Source organism: Schistocerca piceifrons, chromosome 3 (genome assembly GCF_021461385.2).
Source record: "Schistocerca piceifrons isolate TAMUIC-IGC-003096 chromosome 3, iqSchPice1.1, whole genome shotgun sequence".
Lineage (NCBI taxonomy): Eukaryota > Metazoa > Arthropoda > Insecta > Orthoptera > Acrididae > Schistocerca > Schistocerca piceifrons.
Genome location: NC_060140.1, coordinates 505,976,870 through 505,998,324, shown reverse-complemented (window position 1 = coordinate 505,998,324; position 21,455 = coordinate 505,976,870). Strand labels below are relative to the sequence as shown.

Genomic DNA, 21,455 nt, shown 5'->3' with positions numbered 1-21,455 from the left:
TTTGGTGGCAGATCCGCCTGGACCTCTGTATGTAGGTGTAGGTCCGTCTTCATTTATAATATGTAGTTGTGTCTCCTGTATGACGTCGTTGACTTTCCGTCCTCTGTCGTCCGTTCTGTCCGAGTGCCATAGTGTGGATTTAGCGTTGATATCTGCACATATAATTAGGTTCTTATTTCTAGAGTATTGAGCAATGTCTTGTATCATATGTAGGTATGGCTCTATGTCGTCACTGTACTGTGCGTATAGTGATGAGACCACCCATGTGTCTCGACCCTTAGTTATTTCTGCTGTGGCCAGATGACTGTTACATAGCTGCGTAATCTTAGTGATATTTAAAGTTTTGTTGAGGACAACTATGGCAGCCTTGTAGTTTCGTCTGTCTGAGATTGTGACAGCGTCCCAGGGTAGGTTAGTTAAGTTTCCCTGGGTTGTCACATAAGGTTCTTGCAGGCAAAGAATATCCGCCTGCAAGTCCAGAGCTACTCGCGGCAGTTCTGCACTAACGAGTGTGCTTCTATTAGCATTAAGTTGTATTATTTTCATGGGTGTTTCACATGAAAGTAGAATTTGTGTCCTGTTTGCGAGTAGTCAAAGTCAGTTCTGCCATGTGCCCTCACTTGGTCCTTGTACACTTGGTGTGGGTTATATGTTTCCCCCCTCCGACTACACGCTAGTATGACTAATTTTTCTAGCTCTGCTGGGTCTGTAGGTATGTTTGCGGTCTTTAAAGTCATTCTGTCAGATTGTTCAGTGGTCGGGAAGCATACATAGCTGCCTAATGGGTGAAGTAGTCTGGTTAGCAGTCTTTGTGCTGTGATGAAAGTATCCTTATATTCTAGCCTACTTAGTCTTAAGTTTAGTTCTACATTGTTGTAGTCAGCATGCCATGGTGTTTGGCCGACTTTTCTCTTCTGCTCTTTTTCTACATATGGGATGATTCCGCTATATTTATCTCGAAGTGCAGATGTCACCGGTGTGGTGTCTTGTTCCGTCTTCAATGGTGGTGAGGCTGATGAGCTGTTACCTGCGGCTCTTCTTCTTTCACCTTTACTTTTTCTTATGTTTACACTACCTATTGCACTGTCGTCACCTTTCTTTTTGCTATCACTATCTGTACACTCATCGTCACTATCGTGATTACCCGTAAGTAGGTTTGTGTCAAGGACTACTACCTTTTTCTTATATGTCTCGTTACATCCGGTCATCTGTTGTGTTTCATTATGTTGTTGAGGTGTTATGCGTTGTTGTGTATGATCTGCAGGGTTAATTATCCCTCCAGATACAAAATTCACTGGTTTTATATGTCCTATACATCTTTTTGTATTATACCTTTTTGGTGTGTTGTCATTTACTCTTTCTTCGCTGCTAGCTTTGGCATAATCAGGTGTTGCGTGAGATTTCTGTGTATTGTCCATTTGTTCGTTTTCCGTGTGTTTGTTTAGGTTTACAGACTTGTCTGTGTTCGTGTTTGTTTGTGTGCTATTGTTTTGTATTCGATCGGTGTTGCTGTGTGGATTGTATAGCACTTCAAATTCCAGCTCGTCAATTCTTGCCTGCAGTGATTGCTGGTAGCTGACCCAGTATTGCATCTGTTTTTTAAGTTGTTTGGCTATGTTATAATGTATAGCTCCATTAAGTACCATGTCGTCGATGAAGTCCATGGTATTTATATAACTGTCATGTAATGCGTGCATACCTTGAAGAGATGGGATATCGTCTGTGTGTGTGGGGTGAGTGGGAAGCAGTCCCATCTGCCTGCGCCAGCTTATAGCTCTTTGGTGGTTTCGATTAATAGTCGATGGTGATTTATAGTTCGTTTTTTGCATTCTTGATTGGGGCAGTGTTGGGCTGCTTTCATTCTCCATAATCGAAGCTCTGTAGCAGTCGATCTTGGAGGAATTTATGTGTTTGACAATCAAGACCTCTTCGTCTGGCACACAATTTGCCTCGGATTCTGCAGGGGATGCAGATGTCTTGTTCTGCTAGTTTGCACTGATTTCTTATGTGGCCCTTCCCTTTGCAATTGGAGCACGTGATTTCGGTGTCTTTACACTGCTTTGTGGTGTGTCCAATATCACAGCACTTGTAGCAGGTGGGGACTTGGGCGAAATTTTTGACAGTTAGAGACTGGAAATCTATATAGACTCTATCCCGTTTTGTCAAAATTTTGTGCAGATTCGGCGTGACTTCAATAACTTGATGATTGTATCCCCGCCCTCTTGGTCCTGTTCGGAATTTGATTTTTGTCTCTTTCAGGAAAGCCTCTTTCTCAACTTCCTCACTAAGGTTCAGTTCATAGAGGCTTTCAAGAAAGTCTTTGTCGCTGATTGTGTCTGGCACGTGGTGTATGATCACTAGCGGTCGTCTCTTCCGTGGTGGCTCGCACTTGATTGTGTTAATGTTCTTTGCTGACTCGAGCAGTTTTTTACAGTCGTCCTGTGTTGCAGTCTCAACTATGACAGCTGTTGCTGTAGTTTTGACTGCCTTAATTTTTATCTTGTCCTTTTTTGGGTCAAGTTTCTGTGTAAGGGTTTGTCGCACAGTTTTTGGGTCCTTATTTTCTGTCGAGGTGATGAAGAGTGTTGTCGCTTGTTTTGCTTTGGCGTGTTCTATTTTTAGTGTTTCTTTGGATTTCGGTTGGGATTTGGTGATACTGGCGAATGTTGGTATTGCTGGGAGTATTGTCTCTGGTTTAATTGTTTTTGCCTCATCCAGTTCTTTCTGTAGTTCTTGGTTGTCTCTTTTTAGTGTAAAATTTTCTAGCCTGAACTCCTCTAATTGGACGGACAGCTTGTTATTCTCGTCTTTGAGAATATCAATCTGGCCCTCCAGTCTCGCATGTATGAGCGAGTCTGTTGCTTCAAGGTCATGTCTGGCTGCTGCAATTGTTTGTATTTCTACTTGTTGTCGCACTATTTGAAGTTACGCAACCATCCACTGTTTCCATTGAAATCACGGTACTCTATGTCGCGCACAGTTTGATGTGCATAACGTAATAGGCCACTGTCATGCACATCCTGTAAATTGTATCGAGCATCCTCGAAACGCACCAAAACAGTTTTTGCAATAAGCGCGTCTTGTCCTCCCTGGAATATCTGTACTTTTTCTTAGCAGTACACGATCTTGTTGCTGCGACTTATTCGAAATTTGTTCATAAACTTTTTTTTTTCATATGCTACGGATGATCTTCCCGTACGTAATTATGTTTAGTGTCCGCTACTTGAACAACGATTGTCCTTTACTACGATACACTGGAGACGGGATTTGTGACTCCCTGTCCGACAAGAATGATGAATGGCTCGACACCTGTTTCGGTATCACTTTCAATTGTTAAGCACGTATCGTCATACCGTACTCCTTATGTACGTTGTCCGCACAGTCGAGCGTGTAAGACACCACACATTCCACTAACTCAACTTGCAGAAGCGATAATATTTCATCTGCCACTTCTTTCTCACTCTGGGAAATTCCTTGGGTTCCTTTCCGACGAAATGTCAACTTCGGCAATTGTTGTTGCACATATAATGCAATGTTTCCTTTGTTTATATTTGTCAAGCTCTGTTTTGTATCAACACCACCGGCACTGCAGCACTGTTGTTACTCGCGACTAACCAGTTCAATTGCTCTCCGTAGCCTTAAGCTGTGCTGACCATTGGATACCTCCAGCGCCGTACCCTGTTGAAGTTGTATGATAGACAATATGTGGGGCGTCGTGTTCATTGAATACGTTTGGCCTTTTGTGACGTCGAACTAAAGGGTTTTCTCATCCGTGCTTAAGTGCCAAACTGCGAATCTAAAGATATGGCTTTCAATCTTCGGTCTGACTTGATATTATTACATCGTTCATCACTTATTTCACCTCTCGAAATATTTGTTAATGTGAGAACAACAGAGTTTCTTTGTCATTCGGCGTCCACATTAATCCGGAAACCCCCCCCCTACCCTTATTGGCTGGGTAAGTTCACTCTAAAGCCGGTTCAAATGGTTCAAATGGCTCTGAGCGCTATGGGACTCAACTGCTGTGGTCATAAGTCCCCTAGAACTTAGAACTACTTAAACCTAGCTAACCTAAGGACATCACAAACATCCATGCCCGAGGCAGGATTCGAACCTGCGACCGTAGCGGTCGCGCGGTTCCAGACTGTAGCGCCTTTAACCGCTCGGCCACTCCGGCCGGCTCTAAAGCCGGAGGAAGGCAAGGGTACACCTAACGCGTGGTAAATGGTGAAGCGCCGTGATTGATGACTGCTTCTCCTCCATTGTGGAGGTTTACTCTCTGTTGTTCTTCCCTTGCACCATTCGCAAATGCAACAGGAAATGGCGAAATGATGGTGGAGTGATACCAGAAGTACCCATCGCCACACACCATGCAGTGAATTTCGGAGTATAGATGTAGATTTAGATATATCGCACCAACGTGAAAAGTTTTGGGACTGCGTTAATAAAAAGTAGAGAAAAGTTAAGGTGGTGGTTTCAATGCCTCAGGCGTTCGACACAACCCCCCCCCCCACTCAGAGTTCACCGCTCAGAGCGCTCATACAACCACGTGAAACTGTTAGAAAACTCCTTCTTTCGGATGTTTTTCAAGTCTTACGTCATATTGAGGTGAATGTTGCTTACGTTATCAAAGCTTTGATCATTTACGTGAATTTCTGTGATTTGTGTCGTTTTGTGGTAGTGCGGTATCGGTAACACCAAGTCTCGTCATCGGTTATGATTTTTTTCCCCAGAATAATTGTCTGCGTTTGGCATTTCTATTAAGTTGCGGCAGGCGTCCACGGGTCGTCGTTTTTGTTCGGAAGTCAGGGTGCAGGGCAGACTTTGTACACACTTTTCTATTCTTCAAAACACTCTGGAGAATGTCTTGAGCACTTTATTTACAGATGTTTCTCCATTATGATTAGTGACACATAAGCGTTGGAGCACTACTTACCACCGTCTGCTCACAACTGACTGGTCGATTGCACATCTGGCGTTTACAGTTGTTTCAAGCCGCCGCTGTAGCTACTACGCCTATAAGCCAAGAATAAAATTGGTCTCGCAACTTTTTGGACGGACGGTGCACATACCTTAATATTAAAAACAAAAAAATTGTAATCGATTTCTGCCGTTCCAGTATCTGAAACCCGGCGAGCAGCGGAGTACCTGCTACTTGCCCCCTTTCCGAGACACATCATACTGAGTAAAGCACCAAACATGACATTTGTATAGCTTTCTATATCAATAAAAATGTAGACGTTCGTTTATTCAAAATCTTAAATCTTCGAAAGTTCTTCATCGATTAATTCGAAATTTAACACAACGTTGCATTGGAGTACGTGCATGTTTTATAGTACAATATATTTCCCACGTCATGTGGGGTTGTTGCTTTTCTGGATCCTTCTCTTCCATAAATGCCTGTCCAGTGCTTCTTCTCTGAGCCATCCTTCCTCCCGTAGTTACCCTGCTACCCTGTCCTTCCATCTCAGTTTCGGTCTTCCTCTTCTCCTTCGTCCTTCGATATCTAGGTCTTCAATTCTTTTCCCTACGTAGTACTCCCCTCTTCTCTGCGCATGTCCACACCATCTTAGCCTACTTTCTTGGATATTCTTCCTTATGGGCCCCACTTTCACTGTTCCCCTGATATACTCATTCCTTAGTCTATCCTTTCGTGTCACCCCACTCATCCACCTTAACATTCTCATTTCTGCCATTTCCATAGAGAGAGAGGAAACGTTATTGCGTTATAATGAACATCCAGGCATAAAGGGTAACATTGTTACCAACATTCAAAACAAGTACTCGACCGATTTATTTCGGTCTGAATTTGCAAACAGCAATAGACAAGATACAAGGTCAGAGAGAAAGGTGGGAGGGAATAGTCATAGAGGACGGAATGAAGGAAATGGCCAGAGAGGGGAGGAGGGGGGCAGGAGGATATGGAAAGCGAGGGGAGGAAGGAAAAGATGTACAGAGAAAAGGGGAAGGAGGCGATGGACAGAGAGATGGGGACCAGAGGGAGCTCTAGGACAAGGGGAGAGAGAGAGAGAGGGGGGGGGGGGGGGAGGAGGTGAAGTAGGAGAAGACAGAGCCACAGCAATTCTTGGCTAGGTACAGATAGTATACAGTAACATTACTCTGAAGGTGACTGATTCTGAATGTGTTTGGTGAGATTTTTCCGTAATTTACGGACCTCAATTTACGGACCCAACGTCAGCGTGTCGCTGTCTGCTGGTTGTCATTAGCATGTGATGGTTTTACAGTTTTGTCATCAGTGCGTAACAGTCAGAATGTTTTAGTTACATACTATTCATACGCACCCTCGGAGCTCAGCTATGGGGTTCTGTTCTTCGAAACAATTTCGCATATCATCACAGTTTTCAAACTGCAGAGAATAAAAATAAGAACAGTAACAAAATGTAGTCGACCTCATTGTGAATTCCAGTCAGAGCACTGGGAGTACTAACGACATTAAGTGAGTATATTTTCCGGTCAGTTAGACACATCAAAATTGCCTTGACAATTACTGTACAAACAGATTTCTCCGTGACCATGAAACTTTTAGCTCGAACTCACACTACATTTACCACGAAAAAATAAACGTAAAAGTCAAAACAGTATTTACTAACAAGGAATATGTACTACTACTACTATTACTACTACTACTACTACTACTACTACTACTACTACTAATAATAATAATAATAATAATAATAATAATAATAATAATAATAATAATTAACGTCTATCATTTCACATAACGTTCTGACATTTTTTATGGAAAACCTTCCCCTCAAAGTTCTGGAATGTATGATACTAGCGCGGTGACCACTTTTCGACCTCAGCACATCACTAGTTATGTTGTCACGGTGTCTCTTTTTTCCTGCTAGCAAATGGGAAGTTGCTGTACAAAACAAATGGAAACCACGCATCATCGCTGTGGTCCTAATGCCACCTAGCAGTGTGCATATTGTTACTGTCTGAAATAATGTGTGTAATGTCTACAGTCATTGGTAATGAGAAATGAGTGAACACTGAAGCAATAGCTTTTTAAATTATTAAAAAACTTGTTTACAAACAATATTGTACGCTTCGGATCAACCGAATGAGGTTGCTTGGTTTTAAACAGACTGCCCTTACCATCGGTGGATGGAGGCTTCTGTCTTCAATTGGCGATCCTGTTCTACGTTTTCCTTGGATTCTGTGAATTACTTCAGGCGAGTTGTCGGCTGTTACAAGCCATAAGACCACAGCCGACTTCTTGTCTCATCCTTGTGAAACTTGACCTGTTAGTGTGTAAATTATGTTTTTTTTTATTGTTCTTAAGTTGTAATGGCAAGGCACGGCCAATATACTTGTTAAAGTGGTCTACGGATGAATAAAACTGCTACAACAACAACAACAACAACAACAACTACTACTACTACTACTACTACTACTATTACTACTGCTGCTGCTTTTGCATAAGAAAGGGAACTGCAACCAGTAACTTTTCAAAATATTTCTTTACATCCATTATTCAGTTTTTGGACCTTTTTAGGCTCATCTTCCGATGGGGCAGATGGAAGTTCAACCTGAAGATAAGCCTAAATAGACTCTAAAACTAGTTTATAGGAATAAACTAATCCAGAGCCTGACAAAAAAGTGAAGCACCCAGAAAGGAAGGGGGAAACGAAATAGACTTCATGGGCTAACACAGTATTTGATGTTATATCAGTGATTACTATATAAAGTCAAGTTCACAAATAACTTGTCAGAAGGAAACAACACATCAGTACGACACTGCACCACCTCTGCCCTGGATGTATGTACCGATTCGGTTCGGTAGAGTGTAGTTTAGCCTCTCCCGCAACTGTTGTAAATGGCCATCGATGTCATGGATACTGGCACTAGGATGGAGTTGAGATCAGAGCTGGTCCAAAAAATGATCTATCGGGGACAGATCTGTGGATCTTGCTGGACAAGGAAGTACCTACGGAGACAGTTCATAGGAGACATGTGCCATGTGTGGATGAGGATGGTTCGTTTGAAAAATGGCATCGTGATGTTTTTGTATGAGATAACAAATGGGGACGAAGGATGTCTATGACGTACCATTATGCTACACAGTTCCGCTCCCCCCCCCCCCCCCCAGGCGATCCACAACTCTTTTGTGGATACGTGTGTAGCGAGCACGGGACCCCGAGCTAATGTGGCCTTCCTTCCTTTCCGGGCTGCATACCTTCCCTTTCCGTATCCTTCCCCATTCCCCATCTTCGCCCCCCCCCCTCACCTCTGGCTCTTTCCTTCCCTTTCTCCCCCTCTGGGAGTATGGTTTGTGCCTACGTCCGGAGACGGACGCTTGTAAATGTACCGCACTCTTCGCCTTCCTTGCTTGTATGTCTTCATCTTTCTTCGTCCTTCTCTTTTCCTTACCTCTTCTCTTTACCCTTTTCTCCGCTGCGGCGTTTGAGACCTCTCTTCTTTCCTTTCCCTGTCTCTTTCTTCCTCCCTGTGCGTGTCTGAAGGCCGACCCACGCACTTCCATGCGTAGCCGGTGACGGGGTAACGCGTAATTCCCCGCCCCGGGTAGACAGGTAGGACACGTACGTACCCCCTGGTAACGGCCAGGCCCAGGGAGGGGTGATTACCGAGCTGATACCTTCCGAAAGTGCCGATTGGTCCCTCCGTCCGTTTGTCGGGAGGTGTGACCTGAGGTGTGAACAATCACCTAAGGCGGGTGTGCCCTCGGTGAGGGCCCCCACAAGGGAGGAGCGCGCCATCGGAGACGCCGGTAATCATGGGGGATTCTTCCGCAATGGTTTCCTCACCTTCCACTATGTCTGCTCACAAACGTAAGTTCACTGAGTCTCAGCCACAGACGGTTCTTCCTTCGTTGCCACAGTTCCTTGTTGTTTCTCGGTCTGACGAAGGTCACGACTTTTCCACGGTCAACCCTTTCATTATTCAGAAAGGTGTCGACGCAATTCCGGGTCCTGTAAAGTCTTGTTCCAGATTACGGAATGGCACCCTGTTGTTAGAAACACACAGTGCCCTCCAGGCTCAAAAATTGCTGCGTACTTCTCTGCTCCACACCTTCCCTGTCCGGATGGAACCGCACCGTACCTTAAATTCCTCGCGTGGAGTCGTTTATACACGCTCCCTCGATGGATTGTCTGACGAAGAAATTCAGCACTACCTGTCTGACCAGGGCGTCACGGCTGTTCATCGGGTTATGAAAAGGGTTGACTCGAACATCATTCCAACCCGCACTGTCTTCTTGACATTTGACAAAGTTCAACTCCCATCGAAAATCAAAGCAGGCTATGAGATACTTTCCGTTCGCCCTTATGTCCCAAACCCTACGCGTTGCTATCGATGTCAGCGGTTCAATCACACCAGCCAGTCCTGTTCCAATCCGGCCAAATGTGTTACGTGTGGCAAGGATGCCCATGAGGGTGCTTGTCCACCTCCATCCCCTCGCTGCATCAACTGTATGGGTGACCACGCTGCTTCCTCTCGAGATTGCCCCGTTTTTAAGGACGAAAAACTCATCCAGGAAATAAGAGTGAAGGAAAAGGTGTCGACCTTTGCTGCTCGAAAGTTACTCGCCAGTCGACAGCCCACTGTGCCTCAGAAAGGAAAATACAGCACTGTCCTTGCTTCTCCTCGGCCAACAAAGGAGGCGGCCACGCAGACTTGCGACCTCACTTTTAGTACCACGGTCGTCAGATCGGCCAGCGCAAAGATCGCCCGTTCAACCTCACCACTTTCGCCTGCCCACTCTATGGCTCACCCTTCGTCGGGTTCTGCTAAATCTCGAGCCCAAAAGTCAGACGCCAAGTCTTCGAAAAAAGAGCATTCTCGTGAAGAGTTTTTACGTACCGCAACTTCACAACCATCGGTTCCTCATTCATCTAAACATCATACTTCCAAGAAGGCTACGAAGAAACACAGTTCCTCTCCTTCTCCGCCAAGGCGTGTCCCATCTACAGCACCACCTGGCGGAAATCGCCCTCGGCCGTCTTCTGTGTCGCCGAGGCGCACTGCTGGTGGCCGGTCAACTGGCCGATCGTTGGTGGCAGGAGCTGCTCCTGACCAACCTATGGATCAGGATCTTCTGCCTTCGACTGAATGCCATTCCATGCTGTCTGTCGCAAGCTCTGAGCAGTCGTTGAGTTGACAGCACCCTTGGTCACGTTCCTCCATTTTCTGTTCACCCTATGTCCATTATCCACTGGAATATCCGCGGCATTCGAGCCAATCGGGATGAATTGTCGATCCTCTTACGATCCTACTCGCCGGTCATCTTCTGTCTTCAGGAAACAAAGCTGCGTCCCCATGACCACTTTGTTCTCCCTCATTTTCAGTCTGTCCGATATGATCTCCCCTCTGTTGAAGGCACTCCAGCCCATGGAGGACTCATGATTCTGCTCCACGATACTCTCCATTATCACCAAATCCCCTTAAACAGTTCCTTCCAAGCTGTCGCCGTCCGTCTTTCCCTTTCTGGATACACGTTCTCTCTTTGTACGGTATACATTCCATCGTCCACACCAATGGCACGAGCTGATCTCCTTCATCTTCTTGATCAGCTTCCACCCCCCTATTTGCTGGTTGGGGACTTCAATGCCCACCACCCGCTTTGGGGATCTCCACATCCTTGTCCACGTGGCTCACTATTGCTAGACGTTTTCCACCAAGCGGATCTAGTCTGCCTCAACACTGGGGTCCCCACATTTTTGTCTGCCTCCACGACAAATTTATCTCCTTTGGACCTTGCGGTCGGTACTGTTCCGCTAGCTCGGCGCTTCGAATGGTTCGCCCTTGATGATACCCACTCGAGTGACCACTTTCCATGTGTTCTTAGACTGCAGCCTCAACTGCCATATATGCGCTCGCGACGCTGGAAGTTTGCCCAAGCCGATTGGACACTTTTTTCGTCTCTAGCGACATTCGATGACCGTCGCTTTCCCAGCGTCGACGATGAGGTCACACATGTTACCGACGTTATTCTCACAGCTGCGGAACGTTCAATACCACGCACCTCCGAATTGCCCCGGCGCCCCCCAGTTCCTTGGTGGAACGAGGCATGCCGTGACGCAATACGTGAGCGGCGACGTGCTCCTCGCATTTTCCGTCACCATCCAACTTTGGCCAACTGTATCCGATATAAGCAGCTCCGTGCGCGATGCCGTCGCGTCATCCGCGATAGCAAGAAGGCAAGCTGGAAATTCTTTATTAGCTCATTTAACAGCTTCACTCCCTCCTCGGAAGTTTGGAGTCGGCTTCGACGGTTCTCAGGCGCGCCTAGTTTCTCCCCGGTCTCTGGGCTCACTGTCGCGCATGATACCTTAGTGGACCCCGTCGCAATTTCTAACTCATTGGGTCAGCACTTTGCTGAGATTTCGAGCTCTTCAAATTACCCGCCAGCGTTTCTCCCGAAGAAACGTGCAGCGGAAGTGCGACGTCTTGCTTTCTCCTCTCAAAATCACGAAAGCTACAATACTGTTTTCTCCATGCGGGAACTCCAACATGCCCTCTCTCCTTCTCGCTCCTCCGCCCCAGGACCGGATGGTATCCATGTCCAAATGTTGCTGCATTTATCAACCCATAGCCTGCGTTACCTCCTTCGCATTTATAATCGAATTTGGACCGACAGTACCTTTCCCAGGCGATGGCGGGAAGCTATTGTCGTTCCCGTTCCGAAACCTGGAAAGGACAAACATCTCCCCTCTAGCTATCGCCCCATTTCTCTCACGAGTAGTGTCTGTAAGGTTTTGGAGCGTATGGTGAATTACCGTTTAGCTTGGTGGCTGGAATCCCACAGTCTTTTAACACCAGCCCAATGCGGATTCCGAAAGCATCGTTCTGCCGTTGACCATCTTGTTGCTCTCTCCACTTATATTATGAACAATTTTCTCTGGAAACGCCAAACGGTAGCAACATTTTTTGATCTGGAGAGAGCATACGATACCTGTTGGAGGACAGGCATCCTCCGCACACTGTTCTCTTGGGGCTTTCGAGGCCGGCTGCCCCTTTTTCTTCGCGAATTTATGGCGGAGCGCACATTTAGGGTGCGGGTGACCACTACTCTCTCCCGTACTTTCTCCCAAGAAAACGGGGTACCCCAGGGCTCCGTGCTGAGTGTTGTACTGTTTGCCATCGCCATTAATCCAATTATGGATTGTCTCCTTCCTGATGTCTCGGGCTCCCTCTTTGTGGACGATTTTGCGATCTACTACAGCTCTCAACGGACCAGCCTGCTTGAAAGACGTCTTCAAGGATGTCTCGATCGCCTCCACTCGTGGAGCATCGAAACCGGCTTCCGTTTCTCACCCAGTAAGACGGTTTGTGTTAATTTTTGGCGACGTAAGGAGTTTCTTCCGCCCTCCTTACATCTAGGTCCTGTCAACCTTCCGTTTTCCGACGTCGCTAAATTCTTGGGTCTTATGTTTGACAGAAAACTGTGCTGGTCCTCCCACGTTTCCTATCTTTCGGCTCGCTGTCTGCGTTCCCTTAACACCCTCCGTGTCCTGAATGGTACCTCCTGGGGAGCGGACCGAGTGGTCCTTCTCCGCCTCTATCGCGCCTTAGTGCGCTCGAAATTGGATTATGGAAGCATAGTCTACTCCTCTGCTCGGCCGTCTATTCTTCGGCGTCTCGACTCTATCCACCACCGTGGATTACGTTTAGTGTCTGGAGCTTTTTACACCAGCCCTGTGGAAAGCCTTTATGCTGAGACTGCTGAACCTCCGCTGTCCAATCGGCGGGCAGTCCTTCTGAGTCGTTATGCTAGCCATCTGTCTTCCATGCCTGCTAATCCAGCCCATGACCTTTTTTTCGACGCCTCCTTTGATGTCGGGTATGCAGGCCGCTCCTCCTCCCTACTACCCCCGGGAGTCCGCTTCCGTCAACTGCTCCATTCTCTCTCCTTCCGCTTTCCTAAAACCTTCTTGACAACTTGGGGTACAGCACCGCCTTGGCTCCATCCCCGGATCGACTTGCTCAGAGACCTATGTAAATTTCCCAAGGATGGTACCCCTACATTTGTCTACCGTCGGGCATTTGCTGCTCTATGTGCACAACTGACGGAAGCCACATTTATTTACACCGACGGCTCGAAAACATCGTTAGGTGTAGGGAGTGCCTATATTGTTGGCGACACCCCAAATCACTTTCGGCTTCCCGACCAGTGTTCGGTTTATACTGCGGAGCTTTACGCTGTTCTCCAGGCTGTCCACTACATCCGCCGCCATCAGCGGATACAGTACGTAATCTGCTCAGATTCTCTCAGCTCTCTCCTAAGTCTCCAAGCTCTTTACCCTGTGCACCCTCTGGTCCACCGGATTCAGGACTGTCTGCGCTTGCTCCACCTGGGGGGCGTCTCAGTGGCGTTCCTCTGGCTCCCGGGACACGCTGGTATCTGTGGGAATGAGGCGGCCGATATAGCGGCCAAGGCTGCAGTCTCTCTTCCTCGGCCAGCTATTCAGTCTCTTCCGTTTACCGATCTACGGAGCGGTTTATGTCGCCAAGTTGCTCATTTATGGCATGCGCATTGGTCAACACTTCCCCATAATAAATTGCGGGAAGTGAAAGCCCTTCCTTGCGCTTGGACCTCTTCCTCCCGAACGCGTCGTCGGGAGGAGGTAATTTTAGCTAGACTCCGGATAGGGCACTGTCTTTTTAGCCATCGACATCTTTTAAGCGGTGATCCTCCCCCACTCTGTCCCCATTGCTCTCAGCTGTGGACGGTCAGACACCTTTTAATTGAATGCCCCTATTTTAATCCGTTACGCTCCCGTCTACAGCTATCGCCTGATCTATCGTCGATTTTAGCAGATGACACGCGCTCAGCTGACCGCGTTCTACAGTTTATTAGTGACAGTGAAATGACGTCAGTCATTTGAAGCTTTTTTTTTGGGACAACCAACCCCTTTCTATAGTGGATTTTTAAGCATTCCTTCTGCCTTTAGTTTCTCAAATTTTATGACCTTGTTCCCATTGCTGCTGATTTTAAATTTCGTTTTTTTCCTGTTTCCTACGTCACGGGCTGGGCGCTAATGACCATAGAAGTTTTTGCGCCCTAAAACCACAAACAAAAAAAAAAAAAGTTCCGCTCCCTCAGTCATTACCATTCGTGACCTGACGTCATGGCTGATGACTCCCGGAACCACGGCACCAGGAGTAACACCACTGTGCCTCTCCAAAACATTGGAAGAATGGGCACTCCCCACACGTCGCCGCTATATCGCCGACGACGGCTATCTGGGGTAGTGCAGAGCCGCTAAACATTGCTGAACACAGTGGAACACCATTCATCAGCAGTTCGTCTTTCCTGTCATGGCACCACTCCAACCGCAGTGTTTTTCGACTAATAATGGTGTGGGGTGACAGAGAATTTGACAAGGAGTGCATTACAGTCCTTTTCTCGGATGACAGGCGCAAATGTGGACGGATTACGGTGTGACTGGTGTACAAAACGGTGTCGACTAGAAACTAGATGATGAGTATGCCTGCCATGACGTTCCCATCCAGTCCAACCTAGGGCCACTGTCACATCCGAGTGCCCCACGAATCTAGATATTCCACTATCCGACCAAGTGGCCAAGTGGAGTGCCACAATGACTCCCCTTTCACTGTATGTCAAATGCTGATAAATCTGTCTTACAGGAATACGCAGAATCACCGTAACGTTCACAGTGATCACTCAACGTCTGACTTTCATGCCTCGTACATACCCTACAAGGCGTGTTAACAACGCAAACAACACTTACGCACACCCATCACAGAGAAATACAATCTCAACCATTATCTAACATACCTGCCAATGGCGTGTTTATGTACAAAGTTACACTGGTATCCGAGCATATCTTCTGGATGCTTCAGTTTTTTGTCAGGCTGTGTATTTCAAAAATGTGAGTGAGCGATGGCAGTTTTCTGGATTTATAAACTGCTCAAAAGAATTAGAGGAACAAGACTTTGGGTGTCTAACATACTCCTCTGAACAACAGGTTGAGGATTGAGAATGTTGCCAAATTATAGCTTTATAGTTCACAAGTGAAGTACACAACAAAACATTACATCCTCGATCGTTGCATTAAAAAGAATTTAAATGTCTGACAGTTGTCGAAAACAAAGTGGAAACTATCATACATCCTGTTTTTCTGGATGCTTTTCATTGGACTTTGTGAGCTTGAATAATGCATATGCCCTCCTTGAGCGTTTATTATCGCCTTACATCTACGTGGCATGCCCTTTATAAGTCTGCGTAGGTCACCCTGTGGTATTCGTTTCCATTTTTCAATGAAAGCTCATGAGAGTTCTTGGGGAGTCTGTGGTGGAACAGGACGACCACGGACACGTCTTTATAGAATGCCTCACATATGGATCATGGAGTTTGTCAGGACTCACCGCCAGCCATTCTGTAACTTGAGTGTCCAAGCTTCGCAAGACATCTCTGCTGACATCAGCCACATAGGCCCTAGCATTAGTAGGAATTCCGGGTCACCACAGTATGCAGGAACCAGCACATGGTCCAGCAGGATCTGTTCGGTGGACTGCCTGGCAGTGAAGCAGTCATGGACAACGACGGAAAACGGATGCACCTGATTACCTCCACAATGCAGGCGTCTATCAAGTGTCATGTGGCTGCGGCAAAGTGCATATAGGCGAAACAGGAAGAACTGTTAAAGAACGCATTAAGGGACACGAACGGCTAAAACAAAGTGCAAAATCGGCAGTAGCGGAACATTACGAAAACTGTGGCTCTGACATCGATTTTAATAACGTACGTGTACTGGCTAAGGAAACAAACATTTGTAGAAGAAAGGTCCGAGAAGCGGTTGAAATTTCTAAGAATGCATCTAATTTCAATAGGGAGGACGGCTGTGTGCTTCGGGCATCGTGGCTCCCCGCCATCAAGGAAGTAAATATGCGGCCGCGTTGTGTGAGCGGCATAAACAACGCGCTGCAAGTCACCTCGGCGGACAATAATATTTTGGGTAAACATTGTCCCTCCCTTGCTCTGTCTGTTTGGAATCTAGTCACTGATGACGACCAATCATTGACTATAGCGGTAGCAGGCATTTCAACCAATAACCCTTCTCCAGCATTAGTGTGGAATAGTGCCTTTCTATCCAATGACGATTGACCGCCAATGGTATCCACAGGAGATGAGCTACCAACGCCCCTTTTTCTGCATCAGAGCGGGATTATTAGCCTATGACTATGGCCCACTAATGGTAGCCATATGAATTTTGACCAATACTATCACTTCTCCAGCACTAACGCCAGAGAACTCCCCCTTTATAAGTGGGCGCGACAGTCGTCTCTGACAGTGTTCTAGCAGTAGTGGACACCAAAAGATCCTGAGGAAGATCCCAGCAGAGGGGTCGAAACGTCGAACATTTTAGAAAAAACGTGACGCGGCCCAATAATCCAGAAGATTTTAACTTCAGTAACAACGGCCACGAAAGCCTGCAGACTTGCATAAGATCCATATGGCTGTCCTACAACTTGGCCGAACATTTGGCAGGTACTGCTCACCATGGGTCTCCACACGCGAACACAACCGCCACCTTGCATCAGAGGATATGTGGACCCATCTGTGAATAACACTTTTCGCTAGTGATGAAGTTGCCAGTTGACATGGGAATGACAGAGCTGAAAGCGAGCTACAAGATGATGTCATGTCAAATGAAATACTCGAACAGGACGTCTGGGTCGTACAGTACTTTCTCATAACTCATCGTCTGATCGGCGCGATGGTCCTTCTGAGATCGTCCTGCAGTGCTCTGATGGTATGCATACAACGCTACCCAGATATCGTGTGGGGCTGTAATGCGTCAGCGACCTTGTCCAACTCGTCTTATGTAGTGACCTGTCTTCCTGTAGTGCGTCCACAACCTATGCATTAAGAGGCATTCGCATCTTTAGCAACACAACCGAATGTTCATACGTTCTGGATAAAAAATACCGGTTTTTCAGCTTGCACTGCATTAAGATGCCGCATTGCATGTGCTTGGTTGAATACAACATCCACGCCGGCCGCGGTGGTCTAGCGGTTCTGGCGCTGCAGTCTGGAACCGCGGGACTGCTACGGTCGCAGGTTCGAATCCTGCCTCGGGCATGGGTGTGTGTGATGTCCTTCGGTTAGTTAGGTTTAAGTAGTTCTAAGTTCTAGGGGACTTATGACCCAAGATGTTGAGTCTCATAGTGCTCAGAGCCATTTGAACCATTTTTTACAACATCCACAAATGACAACTGCCATCTGTGTACCTTACAAGATATCACTGGGACACAAGTACTCACTTCCTTCTGAAGGATCATCTGACACTGTAATCATAACACGGCCAACAGATGGCCAGTGACTTTGTTGCCTACATTGAAACTGAAGATATCAAGCCATGCAAATAAGACGATAGGTACTACCTGTATCAGAACAGATTTAAAATACCGGGCGTTGATACACGTATTCCCTTAATTCTGTATTTAGTACACCGTCATAGGTTCTGTAACATCCATAAGTGATAAGCTTAATACTACTTGTAGTACTACTGCAACTGCTGCTGCTACTGCTACTGCTATAACCGAGGCTATATGCTGTGTTCACAGGGCGGCGAGAAAGGTGCAAAGGAGCGTGCCGAGTGGGAGCAGGCGATGGCCGTGGTGCTGCGCGATCTGGCGCGGCCGCAGCACCAGCCGCCGGTCATCGTCATCTACGAGTCGACTGTCTAGTGTCTGCGCCCCCAAGCCTACATAGCCAGCCACCGTTGACCTGCTGCCGCGTCTCCACTTCCGGCCACGGGGCGCAGCACTGCAGCGCTCGCTGTTGCGTAACGTCTCGGCCTTCGCTGCAATTGACACTTGCGGTGCGGACTGTCGTTTTGGTACTGTCAGAGCACAAAGATTCGAGTGTTAGATTACTTGCCGGCACGTCATATGTTGTAACGCGTCGTGTTCTACGCGTTTCTGCGAACATTTATCATATCTTGTACTTACAACATCGGTACATGTTTACACGAAGTCACAGATAACGCACTTTGTCGGAACTCCCTGAGCCGTGTAGTCCACCCACCTTCGAGGAAATCTTGTACACTCGAGTGGGGCAATACACGTGTAATCTTTGACAGCTGTAAGATGCTTGTACCGTGGCGTCAAGAAAAGGAGAACTTTTCCTCTATGCCCGTGGCTTTTGATTTCCTGAGAGCAATTGAAGAAAACTCTTCTGATTGCGTTCCGGCGTCATTGCGTAGAACCTTGCAGTGCTTCGGTCACTTCTGCGGGCATCTTCATCAGGTTACTTCTCATGAAGGGTTTACTGACTATGGTAGAAACAGTTATATGACGTGATAAAATTTCTAGCGTAAGTAAATTTGGAGTCGTGATGGGTTTCCCACAGTATTATCCTCAAGTGAAAGTGAAAAAATGGCAAGATATTCAATGAATATCCAACAAACATGATGACAGACTACGATCGTCTTCCCATTAATCGTGAACGACAGAGTGATATTAATAGTGTAATGGTGAGGTTATTACACTGTTAATATTATTTTTTACAATACCACAACTCATATCACCCACTATTAAAACATGAAAACAATAAAACTGCAATTGTGCTCCAATTCTATTATTTAATTTATAGGTAATAAAGAAGTACTGAAAACTAGCCTTTTCCTTAAATTGTCATGAAGTCCGCTGTGAGACATTCTCAAATAAAACTTGACTCACGGAAAATTTAAGGCGTCTTCAAAAGTGCTTTCGAAACTGAAGAAGTCATTAAATGTTAATATTTTACAGAAAAACGGAACATCCAGAAAAAACTATGTAACTGTTCAGTATTAGAAGAAATTGACTTACTGATTGTAGGCAAAAACAAGCCTCACTGTACAAAAAGATGAGTTTTTCCATCCACATGTCAACGTAAACTTTAATATACTGCGAGAAATTTCGCTGTGAGGAAGCACAACATTTCGGTAATGAGACAAATGTTACCACAGAAGGCAGAGGCAAGCGCGCTGTACTACAAATTAAAAAAATTTAATTCATGTTAATAACTATCGTAATATCGGGAGAGACAGGGGGCAGGAGGGGTGATCTATTTATTTATCTGAAGGATATAATGAAATATGAATTTTAAGAACTAAATTTATTTCAAGATTTTATCTCAGCATCTTTGCATCATAATTCTTCATTATTTCTATAGTTAACATTAACTTCTTCCAGTGAGATACAATATTCAGAAAGTGCAAGGTGTGTTTAAGTGCTTAGTTATTTTCTTTCTACAAAATGCGTTATCTTACCAGAGCGTCCTCAATGTTGGTCCAAATCGCCCTTCGGTCATCACGATTTAAATTTCCGAAATTCACTTTGGCAGGATGTTGGGATAGATCTATCAACAAAGCCACAGTCGATTCCCTCTCCAGTCATTGTCCAACTGAGCTAATGCTCTACATCCAGTGATCCAGATATCAACGACGTAACAGGCAGCGAACTTCCTTCGTCACTCTACATTTAGCCGAGTTACCCGAAGACTCCAACATATTGCTGTTATACTCTTTCTGTGCCATATTTTAGATATTCTACATACATCATACAACAGAAAACAATTCCAAAGGTTTTGATGATGATAGTGACACCAAGATATCTTTGAGTATCGAAGCCACGGTGCCCCGCCACCCTTTCTATTAATTTCCCTCCTCTACCCTTCATTTTTGCGTCGCAACTGCTATATACGGGGTATTTAAAAGACCTTGCATCAGACATCTAGGGGTGACAGTTCACGTCATGGGAACGAACTCTGTGAGAGACCAAATATCCGCAGACGCCTCCCAGCGATGCTTGGTGTCTTGTATTATTGGCTATGCCCCTGAGAAGCGGCAGGACATAGTGAACCTGCGACGTGCATACAGAGTATACAGTATGTGCTGCCTATAGTCCAGTCATCTGCTATGCATGAAAGGACAAAATTGGAGTTCCCGATTAACTTGAAATATCTTTCTCTGCTTACAGAAACTCATCCTTCAGATTTTCTTGTTGAAATTCACTCGATCAATTCACTGGGACATTAATATGCAGTTCCAGCACCTCTAAATCAACGAAATCTCGTCTCTTCTAGAGCCGGTGAACTCAGTCAGTTAACAGACGCCGGGAAGCGTCAGCGAACATTTTGTCTCTAACAAAAGATGTTCCCCACGCCGTGATCTGTCACGAAGACTTTGAAACACTATATATGTAAATTCTTAACCATGGTTAAAAGAAGACTCACAAACTCTGAGATGGGGTCATAGTCGATCCTGAAGCCTGCAATCACTCTCAAAATGGAGAGTATTTTTCTATAGGGTTAACATACGGAAATTTCTTATCTACGGTGGTATAGTAGGAGCTATTTTTATTTTATGTCTTCCATCTAGTAATGTAATTTTTTAAGAGTCTTCGACGGCTGTTAAAATAGAATTTACTTCAGTGAAGCCGGCCGCTGTGGCCAAGCGGTTCTAGGAGCTTCAGTCCGCTTCAAAATGGTTCAAATGGCTCTGAGCACTATGGGACTTAACATCTGAGGTCATCAGTCCCCTAGACTTAGAACTACTTAAACCTAACTAACCTAAGGACATCACACACATCCATGCCCGAGGCAGGATTCGAACCTGCGACCGTATCAGTCCGGAACCGCGCGACTGCTACGGTCGCAGGTTCGAATCCTGCCTCGGGCATGGATGTGTGTGATGTCCTTAGGTTAGTTAGGTTTAAGTAGTTCTAAATCTAGGGGACTGATGACCTCAGATGTTAAGTCCCATAGTGCTTACAGCCATTTGACCCATTTGAACTTAGGTCAAAATAAACGCGAAGTTACTTTCCTTATATTACAGCAGACCGACACACTGAGTTTTTCCACTAGATATAGATCGTTCTGGTCGCCTACTGGTTGTTTAATGAGACACTGTTTCACGATTTGTCACAATAGTTATTTGCAAAGTGAGTTTATGCAATTTGTTCCGTGTTTTGGAAAAAAATGAAGCCTGTCAAAAAGAGAAATGTGGCCATTCCTAATAACTGATGGAACTGCTTCAAATGAGAAATGGTTAACAATTCCGACAAAAATAAATCGCCAATTCTGTTGCAGTTTTGGTGAAATCCTGTAACCCACCATATTTTTAATAGTGAACAACTGGAACAGAAACTTACCAAAGGATTTTCTCCCTGTCCTTCACGTGAAAAGTATGAAAATAATTGGTAGCAAATGGTGTACCACATTTCTGTTCCTATCCACCCTCAGAGTGAATTGGTGAACCTCTTCACCATAATTATCTGTTAATTGTTAAAGATGGATTACACATATTTGTAATCTATTTTAACCTTAATGAGTAGTCTCAAGCAATTCATAAAGTAATGAAACAGCGTAATTTTTAAGGGCCATCTATAGGTGGTGAAACGAGATTTGCTGTGAGTTTTTGCAACAACATAAATGAAGAAACTGCATATTTATTTTCATG

At 45.7% G+C, this 21,455-nt stretch overlaps 1 protein-coding gene across 1 annotated transcript in view; it reads left to right on the top strand.

Moving 5' to 3' along the window:
- The window catches only part of LOC124789484 (TWiK family of potassium channels protein 7), a 467,723-nt gene extending 449,147 nt beyond the window's left edge, over nt 1-18,576 (top strand). Inside the window, exon 6 of the mRNA XM_047256863.1 lies at nt 17,578-18,576. Coding sequence (XP_047112819.1) covers nt 17,578-17,700 — 123 coding nt within the window. The 3' untranslated portion in view covers nt 17,701-18,576. The remainder of the gene's footprint in view (nt 1-17,577) is intronic.
- The last annotated feature ends 2,879 nt before the right edge of the window (nt 18,577-21,455 follow it).